Below are 25,042 nucleotides of genomic sequence, written 5' to 3'. Positions count from 1 at the left end.
AAACTATAGCTTACTAAGCTTTAAGCTTGTTACAAATAATATTTTTATAAAGGAAAACAACCAAAATAATTACATGGGCGCCACCGAAAGGGCTTCGAGGTGTTGTAAATGTTGGCGAAATCTGTAATGAAGATGGTAGCTACGATGAAGGTAGGCTAAGGTAGTTGTAACTTGTAACAAATGCTCTAAACCATTAATAACAACCGCAATTTTCAAATGCCGTAAGGCAACAAAACTTAACCATTCATGACAAAAGCTAGCTCCAAGCCTAATTACAATGTACAAAAGCAAGCAACGCTTAACTATCCACAGTAGAAGCTATCTCCATGCTTAATCACCACGAACAGAAACAAACAATACTTAGCCGTCATTGGAGAAGCTATCTTCAAGCTTAATCACCAAGAAAATAAATCATAAAAGATAAAATAAAGTAATTTCAATCCTAAGAGATCTTTTAAGACACTCTAAATAAATTTAAGATATATTTATCATATAATGAGATATTATTTCTATATCTAAGTACCATCTAGATATTCTATATAATATAATTTAAGATATTCTGAGATATTTTCATATACTCGAATAGACAGCAGCTTGAGGTTCAGCTTGAGTTTATTTTAAGTGTCATTAATTTCTTATATTTTGTTTGAAAAAACGTTTTCTCAGGAAAATTAGTTTGAAAACATTCACAACAATGGTGAATTAAGAAGTGTTATTTATTTTTTTATTTTATTTTGGAGTCGGGTTCTAGATGCAATAGTATAAAATCCTATAGTTCAAATTGTCTCTATAATTGACTTGGTAAATTTGACATTCCTTTCAATAACATCCAATACTTGATTGAGTTGATTCAACCGAGTATTCTATGCTACTCAGTTTCTTCTCCATATGGGATGCAATTTCATAATTTTGGTGGCTTGCTGTTTAACTACATTCTCACTCCCTCAAACTCATCTACAAGAAGAAATGCCTCCTTATTCATGCGTTTGTTTCCACTGTAGTATCATTTATAAGAAAACCTGCTTTCAATTTCTATACCTCTCATTTATTTCAGGCAAGAACCCATCTCCCATGTGGGACAGATTAGTTTTCAATAAAATAAAGGAAAGGCTTGGAGGACGAGTTCGCCTTATGGTATCAGGTGCCTCACCTTTATCACCCGATATCATGGAATTTTTAAAGATGTAAGCTTTTTTCTTAATAATGATGTATACATTGCTGAAGAGGGCTGTCCTTCTCTCATGTATTTATTTAAAATTGTTTCCTGGTCCAATGATGTGTGACATCTATTTAACAGTTGCTTTGGTGCTCGGGTGACTGAAGGATATGGAATGACTGAGACTAGTTGTGTTATAAGCCGTATTGATGTGGGTGACAACCTTAGTGGTCATGTTGGCTCTCCTAGTCCAGCTTGTGGTGAGTACTTGTGTATGAATTTTGCATCATACAGCTTGCTCTACATCGATTGTTTAACTTGCCTGATATTAATTGTCAGCTAATGCTACATAACCAACTTGATCATGAAATTGTCAAAATTCTTTTAGTTGCAACATGTCACCATTTGTGGCTATTCACAATTTTGCTCTTATTTCCCTTGACAGTGACTTTTGGGGCTGGCTGTTTTCTTTATTTTATGCCTTAGGTTTTTCTTTAGAGGGGATTAGAAGTGATCAATTTAGAGACTAAACTAATTTGCCTATAGGGCTATACAACAAAAGAAACATTTGGTGTAGTCAATTTTTGTCCAGGATTTACAAGGCTCGTGACTGGCACGTTTGGACAATTGTAGCTAAATTCTTGATTGAAGCATTTAATCACCTGAAGCATTTTTTTCACTTTGTGCAATCTTCCTTCCATATTTGGAAGACATCAATTAACCACATGATAGAAAATGTGAAAATTGATAATAGTCACAGGAAAAAAAAGGATTTAAAGACTTCCAACAACCAAGCCTTTATCCCATTAAATAGGGTTGGCTACATGGATCGAACGATGCCATAATGCTTCATCATAAAATTATATTCATGGACAAAACATTGAGCTCTAAGTCTTTTTTTATCATTTCCCTTATGGTTTTTCTGGGTCTCTCTTTTCCTCTAGGAATTGGACTAGTTTCCATTTGATCTACTTTCCTTACGGGGGCTTCTATCAGTCTCCTTACACATGTCCAAACCACGTAAGGCACGATTCTACCATCTTTTCTACAGAAGGAACTACTCCAACTTTCTCTCTGATGCAGTCATTTCTAATCCTATCGTGTTTAGTGTGCTAATTCATCTAACACAACCTGCCTATGTGTACTTGATGTTATACTTAGCCTGTCCTAAGCCCGAATAAAAGGTGAATTTTGTTTTAGGCAGTCGACAACTAACGTAAAACTTTGTCGAATCTCTATGATATGAACCAGCGATTTAAAGACTTATTCTACTTAATTTGGAAAGGATGTAAAAGATGTTTTAATTAGTTTATTTTAGCTATGGCTTGTAGTGCCTAGTGCTAAGAGTTTTGTTCCTTTATTTCAGAGGTAAAACTTGTGGATGTTCCAGAAATGAAATATACATCCGACGATCAACCCAATCCCCGTGGTGAAATTTGTGTCAGGGGTCCCATTATTTTTCAAGGTTATTACAAAGATGAAGCTCAAACGTAATCACCTCTCCTGTTCTGTGGTTCTTATGAATGCAGTTTACCTTATCCTGTTTTAAAATGTGGCTGAATATGAATCAAATTAAACAGGAGAGAGGCCATTGATGAAGAGGGATGGCTGCATACTGGAGATATTGGGACATGGCTACCTGGTGGTCGACTCAAAATTATTGATAGGTAAAGTGGCACCTATCTAGTTATAGACCATATTTTCTAGTAAGAAAACAGTGCTTCCTTCATAAGTAAATTTATACTAGCCCTGTTTAATGCATCCGGGCATCATAGTTATCTGTTTAATTTACACTTCAATAGCATTTTAGAGTGAACTTGGCATCTTTCATCTTTGTTTTGTTCAATGACTGCTATCGTTATAAGACATAACTGCATCACTCTAGTTTATATATTCACATCAGAAAAATGAGCCTGTTAAGACTTAAGATCCCACACCAGCTGAGTATGGCCAGAGTACCTCTTACCTATCAATTGTTTCATTTGATTTCTTTAAGGGAGAAATTAGAGAAGATCTTCCTACTATCCTAGAAGATTCATTTTATTCCTCAATTTCTGAACATACCTAATTTTGGCTGGACTTGTTAACATACAAATAAGAGCCTTTTCATTTCACTATAGGAAGAAGAATATCTTTAAGTTGGCACAAGGCGAGTACATTGCTCCAGAGAAGATTGAAAATGTCTATGCCAAATGCAAGTTTGTTGCACAGTGCTTTGTATATGGTAAGGAAATGAATCTTTCTAATTCGATGTATGCACTTGTGTGATCTTCTATCTGTCTCTTCCTTTATCCTTCTCTGGCTTGCTGATGCTTCCTTTTCCTTTCATAGGTGATAGCCTAAATTCTTCTTTGGTAGCTATTGTCTCGGTGGATCCTGATGCCTTGAAAGCATGGGCTGATTCAGAAGGCATTATGGTATTTTAAATTGTTGGTGTTAGAATCTTTTAATTCAAATCCATTGGCTCATAAGCTGTTATCTTATTTTTCAAGGGATGAATTGACATCACTGTTTTGTAGACATTGTGCAATTCTACTAAGTTCATACTATTTTTTGACGGTGTTATTGGCTTATGTTTGAGCAAACTGTTGTAGTCAGGGGAGAATCAACCAGTTGTTATGGTTAAGAATTGAATTTTATATGGCCGAAAGGTCCTTCACAGCTATTTATGTATAGCATCTACATTAATGCTCATCAACCATTCAGGATGGCTAAGTAGTTAAATGGTTAATGATTTTCAAGATTTTTAGAATGTGACTTGGTAACTCTTTTCTCGATATATATTTTTGGGTTGAACTTAATTCCAAATTAGAAATATATTCACCACCATATCTCAAATTGTATTTGTATTGGTAATGCAGATAATTTTAAGCTCAGTAAATTAATAGACCCTCCTTGACCTTGAGGTTTGACCAATTTGTACAGATTGTTGGTGTTAAAATAAACATTGATGATTCATATGTTGTTAAAGGGAAGTTTATGAAATCTTCTCTAGTTTTTTTATTTTGTTGCAATGTGTTGGTGCTGATTTATGAAAGGAGTCTGCTGTGTTAGTGATACTCTTTTTTGTGGGCATGGGTGCAGTATAATGATTTGCAACAACTTTGCAATGATCCAAGAGCAAGAGCTGCTGTCTTGGCTGAGATGGACGCTGTTGGACGAAATGCTCAGGTATGTTATTCATTTTATGTTAAGGTCTTAGGCTTATTACTTAATTAACCTCATCTTTAATAATAATGTTAATTGAAATGTTTCTATCTTCATTTGATACCCTTTAGCTTAGAGGCTTTGAATTTGTAAAAGCTGTTACTTTGGTGCTTGAACCATTTACGCTGGAAAATGGTCTGCTGACTCCAACATTCAAGGCAAGCATTGAGTCCTCAAATACATGATTATCATTTTATCCTGTCACGTATCAGTAAATCATGTTTGATACATGTAAATTTATTTAACCTTTCAGATTAAGAGGCCTCAAGCTAAGGAATATTTTGCAAAACCAATATCTGATATGTATAATGAGGTCTCAGGAACTGGTCCTACTCAGCAGACGAACTGAAAGTAAAATTGAGGATCTCCTTCCCACACTACAATTAGTCTTGGACATCTTGGTAACAAAAAAGAAAGAAAAAGAAAAGGAAAGACAAATAAAGACACTAAGCACTCCACTCGTAGGAACATCCAATTGCAAAGATCCAGCAAGTTATTGCTGTGTTAAGTTGTATTGTTTAATAAATATAATACTGGGGTCCGATTAGCATTTCCAATGTTCTCTAGCTTACAGTTCTTTGATTAATTTTTTACAATACGATGCATTGCTCAGTGTTGTCTAGAATAAAGTTCTATGAACAGTATGTTATTGTTAGCTATTAATAAGAGATGCTGAAACTCATGCAGACGGTCCCTTTCTGCTAAGTAGTTCAGGATCGGATGTTATTAAAGACCTTTAATATTATCCACAGATGATGATTTTCAGCTTCTAATTTTCCTGTGTAGTTTGTTCCCTACTATTGTCGTGTGCATGTTTGAATGGCTAAGAAAACATATTTTTGTTGGGGAATGGGAACAGTCGTTTGCTGACAGGGTTAGAAACCTTGTAGTATAGAATTTTGATGCTCAGATTACTTCAAGGTATTCTTGTAAATTCACTCGACTATCATAACTTTTACATGTAAAAGAATAATGCGTTTTAATTATCCAATATATGTTTTCTTGCCATTCAAAATGGTTTACAAATACTATCTTAAGCAGAGTTAGAAAAAGCAAGAATTGCCATGGCCAGACCCATCATACCAAAAGCCCCCTTTAGATAAATAAATGGGGCAGCACTTCTAGGAGAAGGTGCAACCGGAAGTATAGGAAATGCCAAAGCAGATGGAGTAGGTGCTGCTGCTGCAGAAACCCTGAGAACATTGATATCAACCTTCTGTCCTGCTTGGCAGTGCCCAGGGACGCCACAGAAGAAGAAGTGGTGACCATAATTGGTTATCTTTATGGAGTCATTTCCAGTGGTGAAGGTCACAATAGGTGATGATGCATTGCATGACTTGTACATCACATGCGTCACTCGCATCACATTATGGAATTGGGCATTGTATTCAAATGCTGAAAATACAACAAAATCAGTTCTTTCACTTTCCATTAATAATAATCATGATTGATTTAAAGACCATCTTGCTCTATCATTATTTTGGGTTCAATAATTAAATATACTATTTGTGATGAAGTACACATGGTGAGACCAACCAACAATCTCAGTGCATGCTTGTATTATTTATTTCTTCCTGTCCCAAAAGATCTCGTCCAGAGCACTAGAGAACAAAAGGTCAATGCAATTGAAAGTGGTGGGTCGTGCTAGTTTATAACTATCATCATGAAACAGATGTCTAAAATTCTAGAAGGATACTGTAAAAATAAAAGAGTAAATTTGATCCCTCAAAATTTTAAGTGTATCATTTTCATCCATCAAAAATTTAAAAACTCAAAATAGTATCAAAAAAATATCAAATATAAATTAAATTAGTTATTTTATGATTAAATTAGTCCTATTAAATGTTATAAAACAGGCTAAAAAACTAAATTGACCAACATTAATATTTTTAAGGTTAGGTTTTAAAATTTTAATGTACCAAACTAATACATATAAAAACCATAAAAAACAAAAAAAAAATGAGTAGGTGAATGATAGATTATACATTTAAGAGTCTTATGTTAGGCACCTCGGTGGCCTGAGAACATACTTTATTTTATTAATAAAAAGCAGCAAGATTAACAAAACAAATACTAGCAGTGGAAGTGAAATGGTGGGGATACTTGAAGCAAAAAACAGAAAATCAAAGGAGTTAGAGTATTCAACACAAACTTGGGTGAATTGTAAAATAGTGTGAAAGGTTTTATCTGAAAAAAATAATGTATATGCTAAGCACGTAGAAAAGGCAACATGTTATAGCAATTGGAGTGAGAAGTAGACTTACTGACAATGTCACCAACTTGGAAGTTTTTGGTAGCAGACCAGTTTGTGTAGTCTATATGGGCAAGAGTTGTCCAGCCAGCAGAGTCCCCAACCTTGTATACAGCTGCATATGAAACCTGCACAGCTGCCATCATCACTATCAGTAACACCACCATTACTCTCCTTGCCAAACCCATGGTTGTACTTTATTTATTTGCCCCCAGTGAGGTCTTGGGATTGGACTTGGGGTCTTCAAGTATATATCACTTTTGGCTGATCCTAACTCAGAGGTAGGTAGTAGGTACCAATCTTTTTGTCAATTTGTTTGATAAAGAATTGGCTTGGTGAAACTGTAATGTTTTATGAATAATAACGTAGCAGTAGGGTCCCTTTGGTTTTTCTTTTTAGAGGATTGCTATAATTGCTAAATAAGTGATTGACTAAAATTTAGAGGATGACAAAAATACATATCACAATTATATTAATTTAATGTAAGATGATTATACATACACAAATCACAAATCTGAAAGGAACAACTAAATAGTTTCATATATGTACAAATATTATACACTATTCATTGTGTTAATAAATATTAACATATGGATGGTGGATGATAGATGATACATTAATAGTGTAAAAAGAACTACACTATGTACATATAGCCATATCCTCTTATGGTTATCCATGTGATTTTTGTGAGGCTAATGAACCTAGAATTTAGTCCTCCATATAGCTCTTCCAGAACCAGTGTTGTCTCCAAACTTTCTCATTCATCTCTTCAATAGGGATATTCTTAGTTTCTGGAATTAGGAAAATGGTGAATAAGCTCATTACTAAGACCCAAGCGGAGAAGAACAAGAAGATGCCGTACTTCATATGGCACATCATGGACAAGAAGGCTTGTGCAATAATGAATGTGAAGAGCATGTTGACAAAGACAGTGACACTTTGACCTGCTGACCTGGCCTCTAATGGGAAAGTCTCACTAGGAATGAGCCACCCAAGTGGGCCCCATGACCATGCAAATGATGCCACAAATGTGCAAACCATGATAACCACCAACATAGCAAACCCTTTGCTCAAATCCTGTGAGTAATCTTGGACCTTTAATCCAAGCACTATGGCAATGACTATTTGAGATACAAACATTTGGACACAAGCTTCCAATAAAAGCATCCTTCGTCCAGCTTTGTCAACAAAGTAGACAGAGACCAAGGTGGAGAGGACATTGACAGCACCAGTGATAACAGCAGAGTAAAGGGCAGCGTCACTTTTAAATCCCAAAGTGTTGAACAAGACAGGAGCATAGAACATGATGGCATTAATTCCAGTGAATTGTTGGAAGACTTGCATACATATGGCAATAACCAAAGGAGGACGGTTGTGACGCTTGAGAAGATTCTTGAAAGGACTCTTCACTTGTTTAGCAATTTTACTTGCCTTAAGGATATCCTCAAACTCTGCGTCAACATTGTCCACACCACGAATCTTCTTAAGGACAGCCAACCCTTCCTCTTCCTTACCTCTCTCTACAAGGCTGTTGGGAGTGTCATCCACCAAGAATCCCCCAATTGTTAGCATTAAAGCTGGAATTGCTGAGAACGCAATTGATATCCTCCACCCATATCCACCTTCAATCTTAGCGGTAAAATAGTTGACAATGTTTGCAATAAGAATACCAATAGTGATGTTAAGCTGGAACATGATGTTAAGTGCTCCACGAATTCTGGTTGGTGCAATCTCAGAAAGAAATACAGGGACAGCTTGATTGGCGAAACCAACACCACATCCAAGTATAATCCTCCCTACAATCAACAAGATAAGGGTATTCCCAAGAGCATTTAACACAGTCCCAATAATGAAGAAGAACCCAGCAATCAACATAGTTTGCTTGCGTCCTAACTTCCTTGTCACAATAGAGGCAAACATGGTGGCTATCAAAGCTGCAAGGTATAGAGATGATGTGAACAATTGAAGGTATTGATTGTCATACTTGCAATAGTTACTTTCAATCCCGTGTGCTTGTGTCCTTTTATATGTTTCTGGGAAAAACCTTTCCAAAAAGCTAGGCATTGATGTTACACCACCTGCATGGATAGATAATGTATGCAATCATTTCACATGCACGAAAGATATTATTATTTATTATATATTATTAAAGGAAATGCAACTTGTAACTCTTTCTTTCATAAATACTAGTTATATGTACCTGAAATTCCAATATCATAACCGAACATAAGACCACCAGTGGCGGCCATGATGCAAGACATGATAACAGTAAATGTAATCCTGGCTTCAAAGTGGGTCTCCCCACCAGCTGATGTAAATCCTCCGCCCGCCATTATATCAATATAATATAATGGCTTTTCTTGTTTGACCTACGGGCTGGGGATTCAAAAGCGTTGAAGCCGAGGAGGAGAATATTATTGGGTGGAAATAACAGTTTATGTAGATAACATATGAAGGTATTAAATTATTACATCGACGAAACATATATATAGCTATAGGGACTGACACAAGAGATAATAGCGGCAAGTTAATCTAAGAATGAAGTTTGATATATTTAGATGGATGATGTTAACAGTTTAACTAATCCACTTGTTTTATCTAAATGACTATATGTTTCATGAAATTATCTCTAATTATAGAGCATACTAGGAGTGAAAAGTGGGTTGACGTCAATTCAAAATTGGTTATTGTTATTATTATCTTTGTTTCTAATTTTTTCATATCCGATAAGTTTCATTTAGAAATAGTCTCTTCAATCGTGTTTCACCGAAGGAACATAGCTTCAATTGACTAAGTCCAGATGTGCTATTCTGCAAGAACATGACTTGGCAATGGACTTACAAATCAGTATCTAAATTCATTTATTTTTTGTAGCCAAATGCTTTTGTTTTTTTTTTCCAAGGGAAAAGAAATAAAGTACACTTTCAGATATCTGAACTCTAACACTCACATCTCATGTCAACGACTTAATCCATTCACAATCTATCTTCAGACTTCAAAGAATATTCATCTTTCAAAAATAGTGGGAAATAAATTCCTTGACTAAATAAAAGTGCGTTAGGAAAGGTTTGTGTCAAACTTTTTATATGTTATAAAACTTCTTTACAACTAACCTAGCTAGTAGCTAGTTTTATACAAAGCAGAAATAATTCTACAAAGATGGTAGTAAAATTAGAGAACAGTAATGATTAGCAGTTCCAAGGCGTTGGGTGCAAGGCTTTTTTCCATCAAAAAAATTAACCGTACATTTTGGATATACCTGTAGTAATGGAATTGACTGGAATATATGTGGTGGATTAATGTAAACCAAGGGGGCGACCTATGATTTTTGGAGGTCATGTTCTTACGAAGAATTCATAGCATAGTTTGGTTTATTTTATTTGCATTGTTATTAATAAATGAGAATTTAATTCTCATGTAGTCTTAGGATTTATGTTTATTTTCCATTCAAGTATTTTAGTATTTAATTTGATGTATTTTGGGGATTGAGAAATTATTCATTTCCTTGTAATTTGGCATAGTAGTGGCTAAGTGGTGTAGCATAAACAATGTGGCATGAAAATAGGAACAAAGTAACAATTTCAGAACCAACTTGTGGCTATACTTAAGGGATGAAGAGAAGATGATCAAGTTGACTCGAGCAAGGAAATTCTATGATTAATTCGGTCAGATTAATTAGAGGAATTTTCAAGGCTAATTCAAATTCAAATCGTCAACAACTCAATCCAACCGAAATTGATCATATCAAATTAGATTAGGCTTGTTAGGATTATGTTAGTTAGGATTTTATCTTCAAATTTCAATTTGTTAAATTAGATCTTATCTTTATCTTTTCAGCAAGGCAAATCTGCCTATTTCTTATTTATAATTTTGTTTATTCATTAATAAAGAAAAGTTGAATTTTGAGTAAATTTGAATTGTTTTAGTTGAGAGCACTTCTCCTAAACCTAGGTTGGCTGTGGTCACCATTAACAAGTTCTTATCAAACTTCCTTGCTTGTGGCGAACCTCATAGCTTATCAAGCTTCAATGCTTGTGGCGCTTTCCCCCTCCTAATCTTCTCCTTTTCCCTCACCAAAACAACCCCAAATTCCCACAATTCACCAAAAACGAATTACACTTTAAAAAGCTCAATACTTCAAGCTAAAACGATCCTAATTCTAAGGCAGCCCCATAGAGGTTGTGGATAAAAAAAGAAAGGTAATGAAAATAAATAATACCGAAATGTTATTTGTTAGCAACTATTTGATAGCATGGATTCATAGATGGATAAAGATGGATTTTGGTAAAAGGGTCTTAATTGATTAATATAATAAGTAACAATATATTTTGGAATCCTGATACAGAATTTATGCTAATATATGCCATGTGTTAAATAAAAAAAGAAAAGTAATAAAAATTAATAACAATAATAGCGAAGTCTTATTTGTTAACAACCATTTGATAGCAAGGACAAATGGATAAGGAATAATTTTTGTGAAAGGGTCTTAATTGATTAATATAATTAACAATTAACAATACATTTTGTATTCCGCCTGTGTAACGGAATTGATGGGAATATGTGCCATTGTTAAATATAAAAAAAAAGAAAGGTAATGAAAATCAATAACAATAATATCGAAATGTTATTTGTAAACAAGTATTTGATTAATAGAATATTGACATGATTAAGAGGAGAATGAATTAAGCTCCAACAGTAGCAGTGGTGATTGGGAGAGCATTCAAATCGCTCTTGCTACGTGTGATCCTACTACTTTGATCATTATCAGTTGTCCAAATTTGATGAACATTCTGAATAGCATAGTCAGCTCCATTGCATTTAACTGTCACCCCAACCACAACAGTTTGCAGACCTATTTGTTTTGCAGCAGCGATGTTGCGAGGGCTGTCATCCAGGAACAGCGTACGACGTGGATCTACGACATTGGCGGCATGGAGTGCAAGGTTGAAGGCATGGAGCGAGGGTTTGAGGAGAACAGGGAAGTTGTTGGAGATGTTGGGGTTCATTGTCTCAAAGCATATGATTTGTTCGAAACATTGTTTTATACCAAGACAATCCAGCACCCTCACCGCGTGATTCCTATCTGAGTTTGTAAATATCTGATACATGTATTCATTCATTTAGATTTAGATTTAGATGATGAATTGAATTGAATTGATGATTGAATTAAAAGAAAAACAAAAACAAAACTTACTATTTTCCTTTGGGTGATGGAGGAGAGGAGGTTGCGTAAGTTAGTATCAGGCTTGATCAACTCTTGGTAAGGTAAGCTTCCGTGTACGAAAGCATGGTAATCTTGATGGGTGACGTCATACCCGTGTGCTCTTAAACCAGCGAGGGTGCTTCCGTAGGTTTTGAAGAGTTCAACACGGAGGGTGGCAGCTTTCAACTCTGAGAATCCGCATTTCTCAACTAGAAACATTTCTATGTTTTTCTTCATACACTCCCTTATTCCAATGCTCCCAGGGTACAACGTGTCGTCCAAATCTGCTTTTTATTCGCATAATATTATCATACAATATATTTGTCCACAAAAACTTATGCAACAGTCACAAAAAATAAAAGATGCACTTACCGAACATGATGCAGTCCAAGGTGGAAAAATCCATTGCTGGTAGTAGATTGCAAGAGAAAGGAGGAGAGACAGAGGAAAAGAACTTCGGTTTGGGACATTAATTTATACTGACAAAAACAAAAAAGCTAGTGACGTGTACCACGTGCATTGGATAGACCCACCAAGCTTAGAACATCCATTCTCTAACTAATAAGGGATATGACCTGTCATCTTTTTTGTAACCCAATAGTGTATTATTCAAGTAAAATTATCATTAAATAGAAAAATTATAAAGATGAAAGTACTTGGTGGAATGTGATATCAAGACAGTAATTATTTTTGGAACATACAATCTTTTTTTATTCTATAACCATTGACACTGTTTTTTGGTTATGTGAAACAGTCACTATTCTTACACAAAATCCATTGCACCTGGCTATTACCTATTATTATGATGTAAGAAAACAGATTTTAAATTATAATATAATTATGAAGTAATAAAGGACTTTTAACTTAAATAAAATTATTGTGTAGAAATACATTTCTTGCTTGCTGATCCACATTCTTATTTTTTAGTATTGAATATCTAATTTTTATATATTTCGTTTTAGATAATTATATTATTTTTTTGTATTGAGTATACATGATATTATAATTTTGTATGAATATTTAATTATACATGATATTATAATTTAATTATCATGTATAATTTCCAAAAGAGATTATTTTTTGGCTATTGTTTGGGATTGAATATAGATTCTCTATATGACATAAATTATTACAAAGTAAGTATCTTGTGAGAAAGAATAAGCCTTTAATATTTGATTTTTTTGATTATATTTTGACACATATACAAAAGTGTGATCATCTTTATCTGAAAAATTAGATCAAAGACGAACATAAGATAATCTTTAGATATTGATGGCATATAATTTTTTAAGATATTGAATGGCAAAATTGAGAAGCGAATTATTGAATCCTACTTTCACTTTCTAAACACTCGTTGAAGTAGTTTTTTGAAAAGTAGATTTTAAATGCTACAAACTCTTTTTTAAAAGGTACAAGTTACCTTCAATTTTTGTTTACCCAATGACTCTAATAATTTTTTGAGTGATTCAAAAAGCTATAAATTACCAAAAAATTACTTTAAATGTTTATAGAACAGTGCCATAATCACTCATAAGATTGACAACTCTTTTCAATACTTAAAAGACAACTTCATAAAGGATATGTACAACCATGAGATTAGTCTTTCGTTCAAAAAATAAAAAATATGTTTCCAATAGATAAAAGTCAGATTTCGCTTCCCATCAATTTGGTGAATAAAATCTAACAACAATGTTGCAAGCAAGTAAATAGTAAGGTGTTTATCCTATCCACATAAACTTGTTAAATTAGCTTTTCAATAATTACATTACTATCCTAAGTTACTTTCAAAAGGGTTTTTGATGATGTTTGTTATTAAGTATTAGAAGTACAAAGAAATGAAAAGTGTTGGAATTTAGATATAAGATTTATTTCGTATTCATTTTCCTTAAAAATGAAAAGTGTTGGAATTTAGAATTTATCACATTTAAAAACTTTATATCCAATCTCAAATGATAGAAATGAGGGTTGAGAGGTCAACATTAATTCACTATTACATTTTTGTGCAAGCAGGGAAATTATCTTTTGCAAGACAAAATGAGTGCAAACAATGAATCGTTATTTAAATAATTTGTATCCTCATAAGAAACAAAAAAAAAAGTGTAAATCTTATCAAATCTTAGGGTATATCATGACTCATCAAGATAAGATCAAGAATATTTAGTTAAAACCGTATATGAGGACTCATCACGATAGGATCAAGAATTTAAATCATTATTCAATTCAATCCCTCTTTATTATACGATCCAATGAACTAACTTTGTTTGTTTTTAGGTATGTTAGTGACTGCATCATTAATTTGTAAATGAGGAAATTAAGATGAATTGACATGGAGGGAGAGTATATTTAATTTCCATGCAAGCAACAAGATGTAATGACGATGAATAGAATGATCCAAAATGAAAAAGGCGTGGGATTCATTGGATATATACAATAGCGAATGAAAGTGACTGCTGGGTGTGGCTTCCATTATCCACCAAAGAGCGTTATGAGCGATAATGATAATAATAATAATACAACAAACCATTCCATGCAGGACTTATCTTTCTTTTGATATTTTATTGGTATTGCGTTTCATAAAGCAATAAGGATAGAACAAGTAATTGTCTGAACCAGCAAAAATATACAACTAATTTAAAACGTGTCTATCATTGATGACTCCCCAACCACTTTGAGCTGTCTACATCAGGTTATCACTAAATATCATTGTTATTGGGCGGTGTATTGTAATTGTGATGAACATGCATATAATAGAAAAAGTACACGTCATATTTGAAGAATTATCATTTTATAATAAATTTTAATTATATAATATTAATTATTTTTTACTGGTTTATATAAATACGTCCCTAAATCCATTCCCCTCACTTGTGATTGTGACGTGGTGAAGTGCCATTGGGTAATCTCATGTAGATATAAAGTTGGCATCAGCATGATGTGTCCACGTAGGTGAGGAGATGAGATGAGAGAATAGGTGCTGTCGTTCATGCTTCCTAACCATTAATTCAAACAAATCATCCTTGGTTGGGGGTTATGCCTCTCATATGTAAATACCCCACAGTATGATTCTTGAAACAAACTCAAGGTAAATAAAGCTTTTTATGAACTAATTTGAAACACGTGCTCAGTGGAATATAGCATAGATAAAGAAAGAAATTAGGATTGAGACACATGCATGTATACTAATTTCATAGAAAATTCAAAATCAATGAACAACAGCTAAAAATTCTATTCGATATACACCCAACATGCCTCTCTTTACACATAAACACTATCTTTTTCTTGCCACCTTCAATCTACTGGGGGAACTACAATGCTTCCTTCCTTTCAACCCCCTTTATGATGTTTCACATATTTTGCTAACATTTCAGGAAGAGGGATTTACATTCTGTATGAAGATGTCAAGTCTTGCCCCTGTGAAGACGTGCATGTCCTCCGGTCAATACTAGTGGAATCAAATTCACCTTCTTTGCCATCAAGATGCAAGGCCATGGCCACGGCACAGAATTGAAAAGAGACTCCTAATGTACATAAAATGTTTATAATCTCTATGACAAACAGTGATTTCTTTTCCCCCTCTTAACTTCTACAGCACCAACCCAAGACTCTTTCAAAGTTTGTTTTTAAAGCATATACCAAGTTCTTATTTAAAAAATTATCTTAATTTGTTCCTTATTTCACTTCTTGTAGTTCAGCATAGGCGATAACCTAGTCAATCTGACATTCAGTTTACATACAACAGTTGACATTTTAGTATGTGTTTGGAATAGTATGCTAAAAAGTAATTTAAGAGTCTCACAAATGTATCGGAAACACCCTTATTAGGTTTCATAAAATAGGGTTTCTCAGCCAATCATATAACAAACTGAGGGAAAAATATATTTCAAGCCCCTTGACAAAAATGGAACGGTGACACTGACATGGATACTAGCAAATAATCTCTTTAGCAGCTGATTGAGTTGAAATCACTTTCAGCAAACTAGAGTAATCTGCAGAGAAAAAACATTCACAAATGATAACCATTGAAATAATACTGGGAAGTGGGAACATTATAGGCAACAATTATAAGCTACAACTATTGATAGCAGTATATTGCAATTAAAGTTGGCATATAAAATCAAAAGTTCAAAACTGCATCAGAGGTCTTACAGCACTATAAAGCAGATGATGAGGGGGGTTCGGAGACACTTGGTAGCCAATCCTTAAAGTAGTTCTGGCAATCTATCTCCGCATGAGATATAGCAGCAAGAGGAGTAACAGTAATCTAAAAATACAAAATTGCTAACTATGTTAGCCAAAATTTGTGTGTGCAGCAATTGCTATATTTACTTATAACTGTTTTTCTAAGTGCCACTTCTAAAACCAGGAAAAGGAAAGTTTGTATTGGGAAGTGGTGTATTTAATGAAGTTAAAAACAATGTCATTTTTGTTTTCCAAGATGAGCTTTCTTTCTTTGAGTTGTTTAACCACTGCCCTAGGATGAATGGTTAGTAAAACGACATTTATATACACTCACATATCCTTCCTGCAGAGATTTGTAATCATCAGAATCATCATGATCAAGTTCGGCACCTCCTGGTCTTACCTGAAAAGGTTAAAACAGAGCAGAAGATGAGTGTAAGATAAGCTGTGTGAATGAATATAGAGAGTTTGAAGGAAGGGAAATGAAGGTACTTCTCTGGCAAATAAGAGAGTTTCGGGAAGAAGAGATGAGAAGTCAAATTCTGCAGGTGATGCTGTATTTGTATTGGTCATATCAGATGACATTTTTCTTCCTTCTGCCTCAGAGGTGACTTGCTTCCATCCCATCTTGACTATACTCTTACCTTGCTTCGTCAGCTTGTACCCCTTTTTATGAGCCACACAAGAGAAACAACAAATTCATGGTAAGAGAATGAATGTAAAGCATTACACATTTGCACATTTACACATTTGCACATTTACACATTTGCACATTTGCACATTTACACATTTACACATTTACACAGTTACACAGTTACACATTTACACATACAGTAGTGATGGCAAAGTGAATAGTAATAAATATATATAGAAAAAGAAAGATACCTTATTATTAGCAACATTGGTTGGGAGATCTACGTTTAAAAAAGAATTGTGAGGATATCTATGATTCTTGATCTCAACCAGTAAAGCACTTATGATAGGCAAGCATGCTTGGGCAGCAAGGGTGAAGTCATGTAGAGTACTCTTTCCTTTGACCCTGCAGGATGGTGAAATAGGAGAATAGCAGAAGATAAATGAAATTAATGGTGAACAAGTTAAGATTTGTATTGAGCAAGTTGGAAAAGATACCAGTCATATGAAATGGAGATAGAAGGTATATGATTGAGGAAGGCCTCTCGAGCTCCAGCTACGGTGCCTGAGTAAACACTAGAGTGGCCATAACAATTAATTAATGAGTAAACACTAGAGTGACCATAACAAATAATGAGTAAAGATAATAAAACATGAAAGAACGTACATGTGATAACCGCAGTTGCTACCCATGTTTATGCCACTCACTACCTGTACACATATATTATAATTATATTATATTATATTAAGAATGGAATGGAATTGTTATATATTAATGTATTTGAAAAAGAGTAAGAGGATACGAGATGAGCAGGAGTAGGAAAGAGTGAATTGGAGATTCCAAGAGAAGTGCAATCAGCTGGAGTCCCAGAAATAGCGTATGCGGCGGTGGTTCCATCAATCTCAACTTTCTTGGCACTAACTGGATGACGCCATGTAATGCTGTGACTAACAGCTGACTTCTCACTGATAAACACAAACACAATCGAATCCATTCAATTCAATTCAATCGAATCAATTCAATTCAATCAATAATACCTATCAGGGGCGCAAACTTGGATATTGTACAGATTGGTGGAGACCAAAACATTAACCAGAGCTCTAAGACCAGCTGCATCTATTCCATCGTCATTTGTGATCATGATCGTCGCTCTCTTCTCTGACTCCATCTTTTCTTCCACGCTTTTTTATTTTCTATTATTATTATTATTATTATTATTATCCAACAATACAACAACTTGTACCATTTATTATTATGAATCAAACTAAATTACATCATCACCCCTCAGTTTTAACTTAATTAATTAAACAACGACCCTAAGTTTTAGTTTAATTATATCACACATCCTTCATCACTTCATCTCGTTTCTCAAATTACATTCATCGAGAAATGGGTTCAAGGTTTGTGTTCACTAATGGCCACACCTTGCAATTGGATGCTCCTCCAATCAAACATTTCCTTCAAGCCAATCCAGGTCTATTAACTCACATATCTTTCTTTACTTACTTGTTTATTTTATAACTTTGATGATTTATCTCTTTTGTTCTGCTCCAGGTGCTTACACAACATCACGTACTCACAACAATGCTTCATGCCTCTTATTCTGGGATAGACACATCAAGAGACTCTCACATTCTATTCATATTCTATCTAATTTGGCTCCACAACTTCTTTTTAAAACTAATCATTCCCATTCTCCAATTTTACTACCATCCAACGCCTTGCAGCTGCTGGTCAATGATTCAATGTGCAAGGTGTTACCAATAGCATTGAAAGAGAGAACTGGTTGTGAGGAGGAGCTAGCCATTACAACTCTTGTTACTGCTAGTTTGGAGGGACTTAATGCATGTCAGGATGTGGATGAAGAAAGTTTGAGTCGAATTCTTCATGTTCATGTGCATATTCAGTCTTATGTTCCTCTTGCATTTGGTACTCCCTCAAATGCTGCACATTTGGCTCTGGCAGGCTACGGGAGGCATCTTGCCACTGCAAAATATTCAGATTGGGTGAGGTCAGTTTATGCCTTTTCAATTACAATAAGCTTTATTTATCTCTTATTTGAATAAAGAGATAAATAATACGATACTAATGAATAAAGATGCAGACACTAAAAGTATATTGCTTTACCTCATGTTTGTATGGATCATGTTAGAACCATAGTCAATTTAATATGCAAGAGAATTAAATTGGTGCACTTCATTTTGTTCTGTCATAAATTTACTGTTCGGATAAGTATTTGTGAGATTAGACTTATAATTCTGAATTTTGCAAAACATGGTAAACATAATATGTGAATGTCAAAAGAGCTTGAATTTAAAAAAGGAGACCAATAATCACAGAGATGTTCAGATCGGTGAAAATGAAGACATTCTGAACTTCATCAAACCCTCGCAGTGATTTTAACTTTTGGATTTCTATCTCAATCTCCTCCTCAGCTAAAGAAGATTTAGACTGTTGATTCTGTGGTTGGGGAAGGAACCACAGAATGATGGGCTGAAAACATACCTGTAACAATGTATACATAGGGGTTTCATCATGTTGGTTATAACTTTTGGAGCCTGACCCTGCACGCACTCCCTACCATGCACCCTTGCATTTACCTGCTACTTCCAGTTTTTGAATATATAAAAGAGCAATACTCATTTTTTTCAATTTTTTTTAGTGCTGATGTTCCTTCAAATTATTACCTGGAAATTTCATCTACAATGCAGGATCAGGAAGACTCTGGAAAAGCTAAGGCCTCCTTCAGTGACAGAACTTTTGCTGTCTAACGATGGTGATCAGATACTTGAAGGCTGTGTAACAAATTTTTTCGTTGTTTGCGGCAAGGTGAGCGGCTACTGAGCTTTTTGGACCTTGATTTTTCAGTTCACAAGCTTATACTAGACTTCTCTGTGCCTTCTCTATAAGTAAGACTAATTTTGCAACATCTCCAATAAGCTGAACTTAGTGGTCTTGTTGGTAGACGTGGTTGGATTCCTCATAATTTAGTATTTTATTAGGACGTCCTAAATTTGCCTTGTTGTAGTGTTACTAATGCAGTGAGCTTGCTTTTCATAAAAGTGAGTGTTGGCAAGGATGAAACATTCTTTGATCAAGAACAACAAGCATACCTATTAACCCAAAACCTTTTAGTCAGAGTGAATTTTTGTTTGTTTGTCATATTGATGAATAAGACAGTACTCCTTGAGTTTCAAACTTTTCTCCATTGTGTTCTATTTAAGATTTTAAGATTTTATTGCTTTATTATGACCATTTGGTGTCCAATATCAATCTCACAACTGCAAAAGTCCTCATGAGTTTCTCATTCTTTTCTGCCTCTTCTTTTGTCTATCGAATAATTATTATATGGAGTAAGCCTACGGTTCATGGATTTTACTTTATTCTGTCTGTGGTACCCATGCATGTACAACTTTTAGTGTTCATTTCTATTTAATTGTAGGATCTGGATTCGGATGTTGGGAAAGCTCTGTATGATTATGGAAATAAATATCCTTTTGAAGTATGTACAGCTCCTATCAGTGATGGTGTTCTTCCAGGAATAATACGCCAACTAGTGCTTGAGTATGGTTTGACTATAACTCTCTTCTAATTCTTTGCTGATATATTTTCTTCAACCAAGCACAAATGACCGTTGTGTAGAATTTTCATCTCTAATCATGTTGTTTACAATGGACTATAGTTCAACAATTTGCTTGGTATTATTATAAAATTCGGGCTTTATCTCATATTGTTGACAATAAGAATTATTTCATGTTGTTAACAATAAGAATAATCTCATATGGTTAACAATAAGAATCATCTCATATTGTTAACAGTAACAATAAAATGCGATTTTCTGTTTTTGTTGTGTTTGATTTATGTACTAATGGTGTAGTCTTGTTTTTTAAATGGGGATGAACTCTTAATGTTTTCCTGTTCTCTGCCTAAGCAATGTAAATATTTTTCTTTCTGCTTCTATGGAGTCCCTAGCACTATACTATCACTGTTTGAAATTTTAACTGTTAATTTTTTTTTGGTCCATAAGGGATCCTTGCATGCTATAATATTGGGAGATTGTTTTGAGTTGACCCCAAAGAAATGTACATTGTTGTGGTGAAATGAAAACAGATTTTTTTCTTTCTGGAAGATGTGATACAGGCTGGAAGCACAAAGAGAATAAAAAAGAAATGGGACCAAGTTCATATTTGTATATGGTAGAGACTCAAAAGGACAAACAGGTTGCTTTTGATGTGATTGGATATTGATTTTCATTATATGCAGAGTATGCAGAAGTGAGGGAATCCCATTTCGTGAAATTGCTCCTTCTTGGTCAGAGCACGAAATCTGGGAGGAGGCATTCATCACAAGTAACTTTTTTTGTCTTTTCCATCTTTACTTTTTTTTTAATGTTGGTGTTAGTGAGGAAGTTCAACTGCTTGAGATTGGTGTGATTGGTTATACTATATTTCTTTTAGAAATGTGGTCATTTCTTGACTGAGCGGCTAATGAAGCCTTTTCAAAGCTGCCTAGCTTCTGCAATTGACCCCTGGATCTCGATCAAGATTAGAGGGTTCTGATACCTTAAAACCATCTCTCACTCACAACCAGAGCTGGTGATTAAAAAGAAAAATAGTTATTCTAGTTTAGTCATAACTACTTTCCTAATGAACAAACTATTTTCTCTAGACCTACCTGTTTGGTCATGGGACAATGATGTGGTATAACATCAACAACCAAGCCTTAGTTTCACCGGTGGGGTTGGCTACATGAGGTAGTCATATTATAACGCTCTATCATAAATCATACTCATTGACGAAACATTGATCTCTAAATCTTTATTAATCATTTCGACTATGGTTTTTGTTGGTCTCTCTCTACCTCTAGAAATTGGACTAACATCCATTTGATCTAATCTCCTCATTGGAGCTTCTAACATTTTTCTCCACACATGTCCAAATCACTTAAGGCGCAATTTTACCATCATTTATATAATAGGAGCTATTCTAACTTTCTCTCTAATCTATTATTTCCTAATCCTACCGTGTCTAGTCTGTCCACACATTCAATAAAACATTCTTATATTTGCTACATTGAGTTTATTCTCTTGATTTTTGCTGCCCAACAGTCAGTCCTATATAACATTGTGAGTCTTATAGTTGTGCGGTAAAAGTTTCCCCTTAAGCTTGAGGAACACCTTTCTATCAACTCCGCTTGAATCCTATTGTTTACATCTCAAGTTCCCCGTTGTGTTGTATGATTGACTCAAGATACTTAAATGTAATGACTTGTAGAATCTCAGTTCAAAATATCAAACCTTTTACAGTAGATGAACAATTGCTTATAATATTTATTCTATACTAACTTACTAAAGACTAAAGCTCTCTTTCTCCCCCGTTTTTGTTGTTATTATATTAAAACATTCATTTGGGACCTAATGGCATTGCAGATAGCTTGAGGCTTGTGCAACATGTGGATAGCATTCAAGTTCCAACAGAATGGCAATCAGCCCATTCTAAAACATGGAAGGATATATCATGGACAAAGAAGCAATTTCAGGTGGTAAATCTTTACTGTTTCTGCAAATGTGCTACATCTTAACTGATTCTACAATTGTATTGCTTTTATTTATATTTTCTCATAGTGGGTTGTAACTGCAGGGGGGGCCTGGGATAATCACAACTTTAATCCAGGTAATTTCACTTATTGCTTCTGCATATTGAATGAAAATGAGAAAGAAAAACAATTGCCGGGTTGGAACTTGATTTAATCACGGGCACTGAGCATAATTGTTTAAAGCCTTGATCCAATCAAGCTTTATTTTGCTTTCTTGTTTCTAAATTATATTTTGCAGCATTGCAATTAGAAAATCAAAATGCCCTTTTTTTTATATTTTAACTAGGAAAAGATTATGGAGAAAGCAATTCTGGAAGGGTACCCAATAAGTGACATGCGTGCGTGATGAAAATCCTACTCTGCATTACTCTTATGCTGCTCGGATTAAGGCGGCATGATTAATCATCTCTTTCTCCCCTTCTTCAATTGATTCACACTACCATACATGGTATTCTTAGCTCAATTGATATTGTTAGATGATAAATTGACGACAATGTGATAGCTTAGGAGATGTCTATTTTATTGCTCTGAACAACTTCATGACTAAGCCAGAAAACAAATTCCTTTTTACTGTTGTCTGGCACTGTTTATTTACTCCCTCGTTTGTGGGGCACTATTTTGTAATTTGTTTGAGTAATCGATAGTTGAATACATACCATAAGCTCGAGATAATTAAGCTTAAAGAAACAAAATTTCAATTTACATTAAAACTGTGCGTTCTTCTGTTGCAAGTTAAACTGAATAACTTGCAAGCAGTGAATGAATGCCTGACGTATTGATATTAATATAATATATGTGTATCCACCGGAAATCAAATAGGGATTAGAGATGTTTATTCCAAACAAACAAAAACATAATAACTAAAAGATAATACATGTACAACAACTGTTAAGAGATGTAGAAATGGTGTGGAGAAAGAGATGTAGAAATGGTGTGGAGAAAGAGATGTACAACAATTGAAGTCTAGAAATACTTGTTGGTAGCATGACATAATAACAATCTGAAAATAACATTGCCCACCCTAACTAGTACTAACAATTCAAATCTGAAAATACTTGGCAGTTGGCAGCATAGCAGAAATTCAAAGTGAAAATGTCACATGGGATGGGAACAGTATCTATTGACTATTGTCTTTAAGCCGAATGACAAAAATGAACCTAGGAAAACACGAGATTAGGAAGAAGAAAAAGACATTTAGATAACGATTATTAAATGGAATATGTAAACTATGCTAATTGAAGAAACCAGATACATTAACTATAATTTTTATTTTGTTTGTTCTGTCTCTTGTTTTGGACATCGGCCCCATCTGGATCACTCTGCTACCTAATGAGTTCAAATTACTACAAGCATATCGACACATCTAACTGCTGCACCAGACAATTTAATTATAATAATACTTGTTTTTCATCTCATGTAACTGGTTCCACAAATCACCCGTACTTTTAAGTAAGCGATATAAAAACATGGATAGTGATAATGTATACTCAATAATTGTTGGGGGAAAAACCAAACTATCAAGCAAAGAGAAGAGAGACAACATACAAGTATTTGTTAATGAGATTCAGTAAGTTATTTCTACATCTAAGGAGTATTGACTAGTTACTAATATGTATTACAAAATAAGATTTCTTTTGTTTTATCTTTCAGTTTATATATTAGCCGAATTGGATATAGCAAATGATGCAAGAATGTTGAGGTACTACAATATATGGTACCACCATCCTTTATGACTTATCTGGCACCGGCCTATGCATGAGCATGATGGTAGGCATATGCATATTCTTGCTACAAGGAAAGCAAATGATCATTATTGGTGTTCATGATTGATGGTATCATGATAAACAAGTTTAATTTTCAATTTTTTAAAGCAATAATTTTTATATTTAATATTTATGTACTAACATAACCAATCATCATTGTCACTCATAAATAAAAGTATAAAAATAAATAGTTAATAGATATTAAACTCGTTATTTTTGTATTAATTACACCAAACACATATTCCTTGCATTCTACTATCTAATAATAATAGTAATAATTTAATTTTGGCTGTGAAAATTACAATACACATTAGTCCTCAAAATAATTGCAAAAGAATGCATAACGTGATTACTTTAACTTACTTGAAGTTGAAGGCTATTAGGCCTAAAGTTCAATCAATAGCAGTGGTATGGTAGATAACATGGGCACCACTCTCCTCCAAATTTTGTAGGCTACCTCCTGTCCTCAGCACTGTAAGGCTTGAAATAAGAATGCATGCATTTCACTACCATCTACAAGACAAATTCTTGCATAAATCTAGTATCCTCAAGTTTAATATACTAGATCATTGTTATTGTTAATTGATAAATAATTATTACATATACACAGAGACACAGTGTAACTTCGTGTATGATATGTGAGAATATTAATTAAACCACGTAGATATTTAATTTTGTCTGGTAGAATTTTTGTGATGCAAAGCTAACCTTTTGTTAAATAAATAAGAGCCTAAATATTTGGTTGGTCCATGTAGTGCAAGCTGTTGCATCTGAGAGAGTGATTATGGTTTTACAGCTCGTGATGAGATGGAAAAGGAGAGTCTGTTTTGTCAGCTTCTGTCTCAAGTGTTGTACTACTCTTACTCTATGTAGATATCACTCTCCTTCCTATACCTTGTGAAGTGTTATACTATTCCACGTAGACATCACTCTCCCACCTTGTGAAGTGTTTTACCTTGCCTTGTTCTATAGGGTAGTTCTCCCTTTGACAATTAACTCTAACTTTGTCCTTTTTATTTTATTTGACGGGCTTTCCTATGCTCTCTCTTCCTTC

The 25,042-nt window shown here is 34.2% G+C and overlaps 6 protein-coding genes across 6 annotated transcripts in view; 2 read left to right on the top strand and 4 right to left on the bottom strand.

Annotated features, from left to right (window-relative positions):
• LOC109354665 (long chain acyl-CoA synthetase 6, peroxisomal-like) overlaps window positions 1-5,315 on the top strand; it is a 9,803-nt gene extending 4,488 nt beyond the window's left edge. The window contains exons 15-23 of the mRNA XM_019597312.1: window positions 1,055-1,184; window positions 1,298-1,416; window positions 2,523-2,646; window positions 2,737-2,823; window positions 3,277-3,380; window positions 3,488-3,573; window positions 4,241-4,327; window positions 4,435-4,521; window positions 4,617-5,315. Of these exons, the coding sequence (XP_019452857.1) occupies window positions 1,055-1,184; window positions 1,298-1,416; window positions 2,523-2,646; window positions 2,737-2,823; window positions 3,277-3,380; window positions 3,488-3,573; window positions 4,241-4,327; window positions 4,435-4,521; window positions 4,617-4,712 (920 nt within the window). The 3' untranslated portion in view covers window positions 4,713-5,315. The remainder of the gene's footprint in view (window positions 1-1,054; window positions 1,185-1,297; window positions 1,417-2,522; window positions 2,647-2,736; window positions 2,824-3,276; window positions 3,381-3,487; window positions 3,574-4,240; window positions 4,328-4,434; window positions 4,522-4,616) is intronic.
• Window positions 5,326-7,150, bottom strand: LOC109354667 (mavicyanin-like). Its single transcript, XM_019597314.1, has 3 exons — window positions 7,140-7,150; window positions 6,628-6,809; window positions 5,326-5,758 (listed from the first exon to the last, which is right to left on the bottom strand). The coding sequence occupies exons 2-3, from the start codon at window positions 6,800-6,802 to the stop codon at window positions 5,397-5,399; spliced, it is 537 nt and encodes a 178-aa protein (XP_019452859.1). The 5' UTR covers window positions 6,803-6,809; window positions 7,140-7,150; the 3' UTR covers window positions 5,326-5,396.
• Window positions 7,125-9,076, bottom strand: LOC109354666 (sugar transport protein 13-like). The gene is made up of 2 exons (XM_019597313.1): window positions 8,815-9,076; window positions 7,125-8,692 (listed from the first exon to the last, which is right to left on the bottom strand). Exons 1-2 carry the CDS (start codon window positions 8,945-8,947, stop codon window positions 7,323-7,325), a joined length of 1,503 nt encoding a protein of 500 aa, XP_019452858.1. The 5' UTR covers window positions 8,948-9,076; the 3' UTR covers window positions 7,125-7,322.
• Window positions 11,085-12,333, bottom strand: LOC109353425 (uncharacterized protein C24B11.05). The gene is made up of 3 exons (XM_019595695.1): window positions 12,190-12,333; window positions 11,809-12,101; window positions 11,085-11,713 (listed from the first exon to the last, which is right to left on the bottom strand). The coding sequence occupies exons 1-3, from the start codon at window positions 12,221-12,223 to the stop codon at window positions 11,297-11,299; spliced, it is 744 nt and encodes a 247-aa protein (XP_019451240.1). The 5' UTR covers window positions 12,224-12,333; the 3' UTR covers window positions 11,085-11,296.
• On the bottom strand, window positions 15,512-17,833 carry LOC109354664 (5'-nucleotidase SurE-like). The gene is made up of 9 exons (XM_019597311.1): window positions 17,668-17,833; window positions 17,433-17,595; window positions 17,297-17,340; window positions 17,128-17,205; window positions 16,882-17,035; window positions 16,489-16,662; window positions 16,331-16,399; window positions 15,964-16,078; window positions 15,512-15,803 (listed from the first exon to the last, which is right to left on the bottom strand). The coding sequence occupies exons 1-8, from the start codon at window positions 17,796-17,798 to the stop codon at window positions 15,968-15,970; spliced, it is 924 nt and encodes a 307-aa protein (XP_019452856.1). The 5' UTR covers window positions 17,799-17,833; the 3' UTR covers window positions 15,512-15,803; window positions 15,964-15,967.
• Window positions 17,908-22,747, top strand: LOC109354663. The gene is made up of 8 exons (XM_019597309.1): window positions 17,908-18,104; window positions 18,185-18,641; window positions 19,342-19,459; window positions 20,073-20,194; window positions 20,894-20,979; window positions 22,059-22,168; window positions 22,270-22,302; window positions 22,512-22,747. The coding sequence occupies exons 1-8, from the start codon at window positions 18,020-18,022 to the stop codon at window positions 22,569-22,571; spliced, it is 1,071 nt and encodes a 356-aa protein (XP_019452854.1). The 5' UTR covers window positions 17,908-18,019; the 3' UTR covers window positions 22,572-22,747.

Source organism: Lupinus angustifolius, chromosome LG08 (genome assembly GCF_001865875.1).
Source record: "Lupinus angustifolius cultivar Tanjil chromosome LG08, LupAngTanjil_v1.0, whole genome shotgun sequence".
NCBI lineage: Eukaryota > Viridiplantae > Streptophyta > Magnoliopsida > Fabales > Fabaceae > Lupinus > Lupinus angustifolius.
The sequence above is the reverse complement of the archived record's forward strand: the minus strand, read 5'-3'. Positions and strand labels throughout refer to the sequence as shown.

Coding starts and splice junctions, on each gene's coding strand:
- LOC109354663 (XM_019597309.1), top strand. CDS start 18,020: ATGGGTTCAAGGTTTGTGTTCACTAATGGCCACACCTTGCAATTGGAT. Junction 18,105..18,184: donor TTTCCTTCAAGCCAATCCAG/GTCTATTAACTC, acceptor GTTCTGCTCCAG/GTGCTTACACAACATCACGT. Junction 20,980..22,058: donor GGAGGAGGCATTCATCACAA/GTAACTTTTTTT, acceptor ATGGCATTGCAG/ATAGCTTGAGGCTTGTGCAA.
- LOC109354666 (XM_019597313.1), bottom strand. CDS start 8,947: ATGGCGGGCGGAGGATTTACATCAGCTGGTGGGGAGACCCACTTTGAA. Junction 8,693..8,814: donor TTATGATATTGGAATTTCAG/GTACATATAACT, acceptor CTATCCATGCAG/GTGGTGTAACATCAATGCCT.
- LOC109354664 (XM_019597311.1), bottom strand. CDS start 17,798: ATGGAGTCAGAGAAGAGAGCGACGATCATGATCACAAATGACGATGGA. Junction 17,596..17,667: donor CAAGTTTGCGCCCCTGATAG/GTATTATTGATT, acceptor TGTGTTTATCAG/TGAGAAGTCAGCTGTTAGTC. Junction 16,079..16,330: donor AATCTCTGCAGGAAGGATAT/GTGAGTGTATAT, acceptor TTGTATTTTTAG/ATTACTGTTACTCCTCTTGC.
- LOC109354667 (XM_019597314.1), bottom strand. CDS start 6,802: ATGGGTTTGGCAAGGAGAGTAATGGTGGTGTTACTGATAGTGATGATG. Junction 5,759..6,627: donor CCAAGTTGGTGACATTGTCA/GTAAGTCTACTT, acceptor TTGTATTTTCAG/CATTTGAATACAATGCCCAA.
- LOC109353425 (XM_019595695.1), bottom strand. CDS start 12,223: ATGGATTTTTCCACCTTGGACTGCATCATGTTCG. Junction 12,102..12,189: donor CTTGGACTGCATCATGTTCG/GTAAGTGCATCT, acceptor AATAAAAAGCAG/ATTTGGACGACACGTTGTAC. Junction 11,714..11,808: donor CCATCACCCAAAGGAAAATA/GTAAGTTTTGTT, acceptor TACATGTATCAG/ATATTTACAAACTCAGATAG.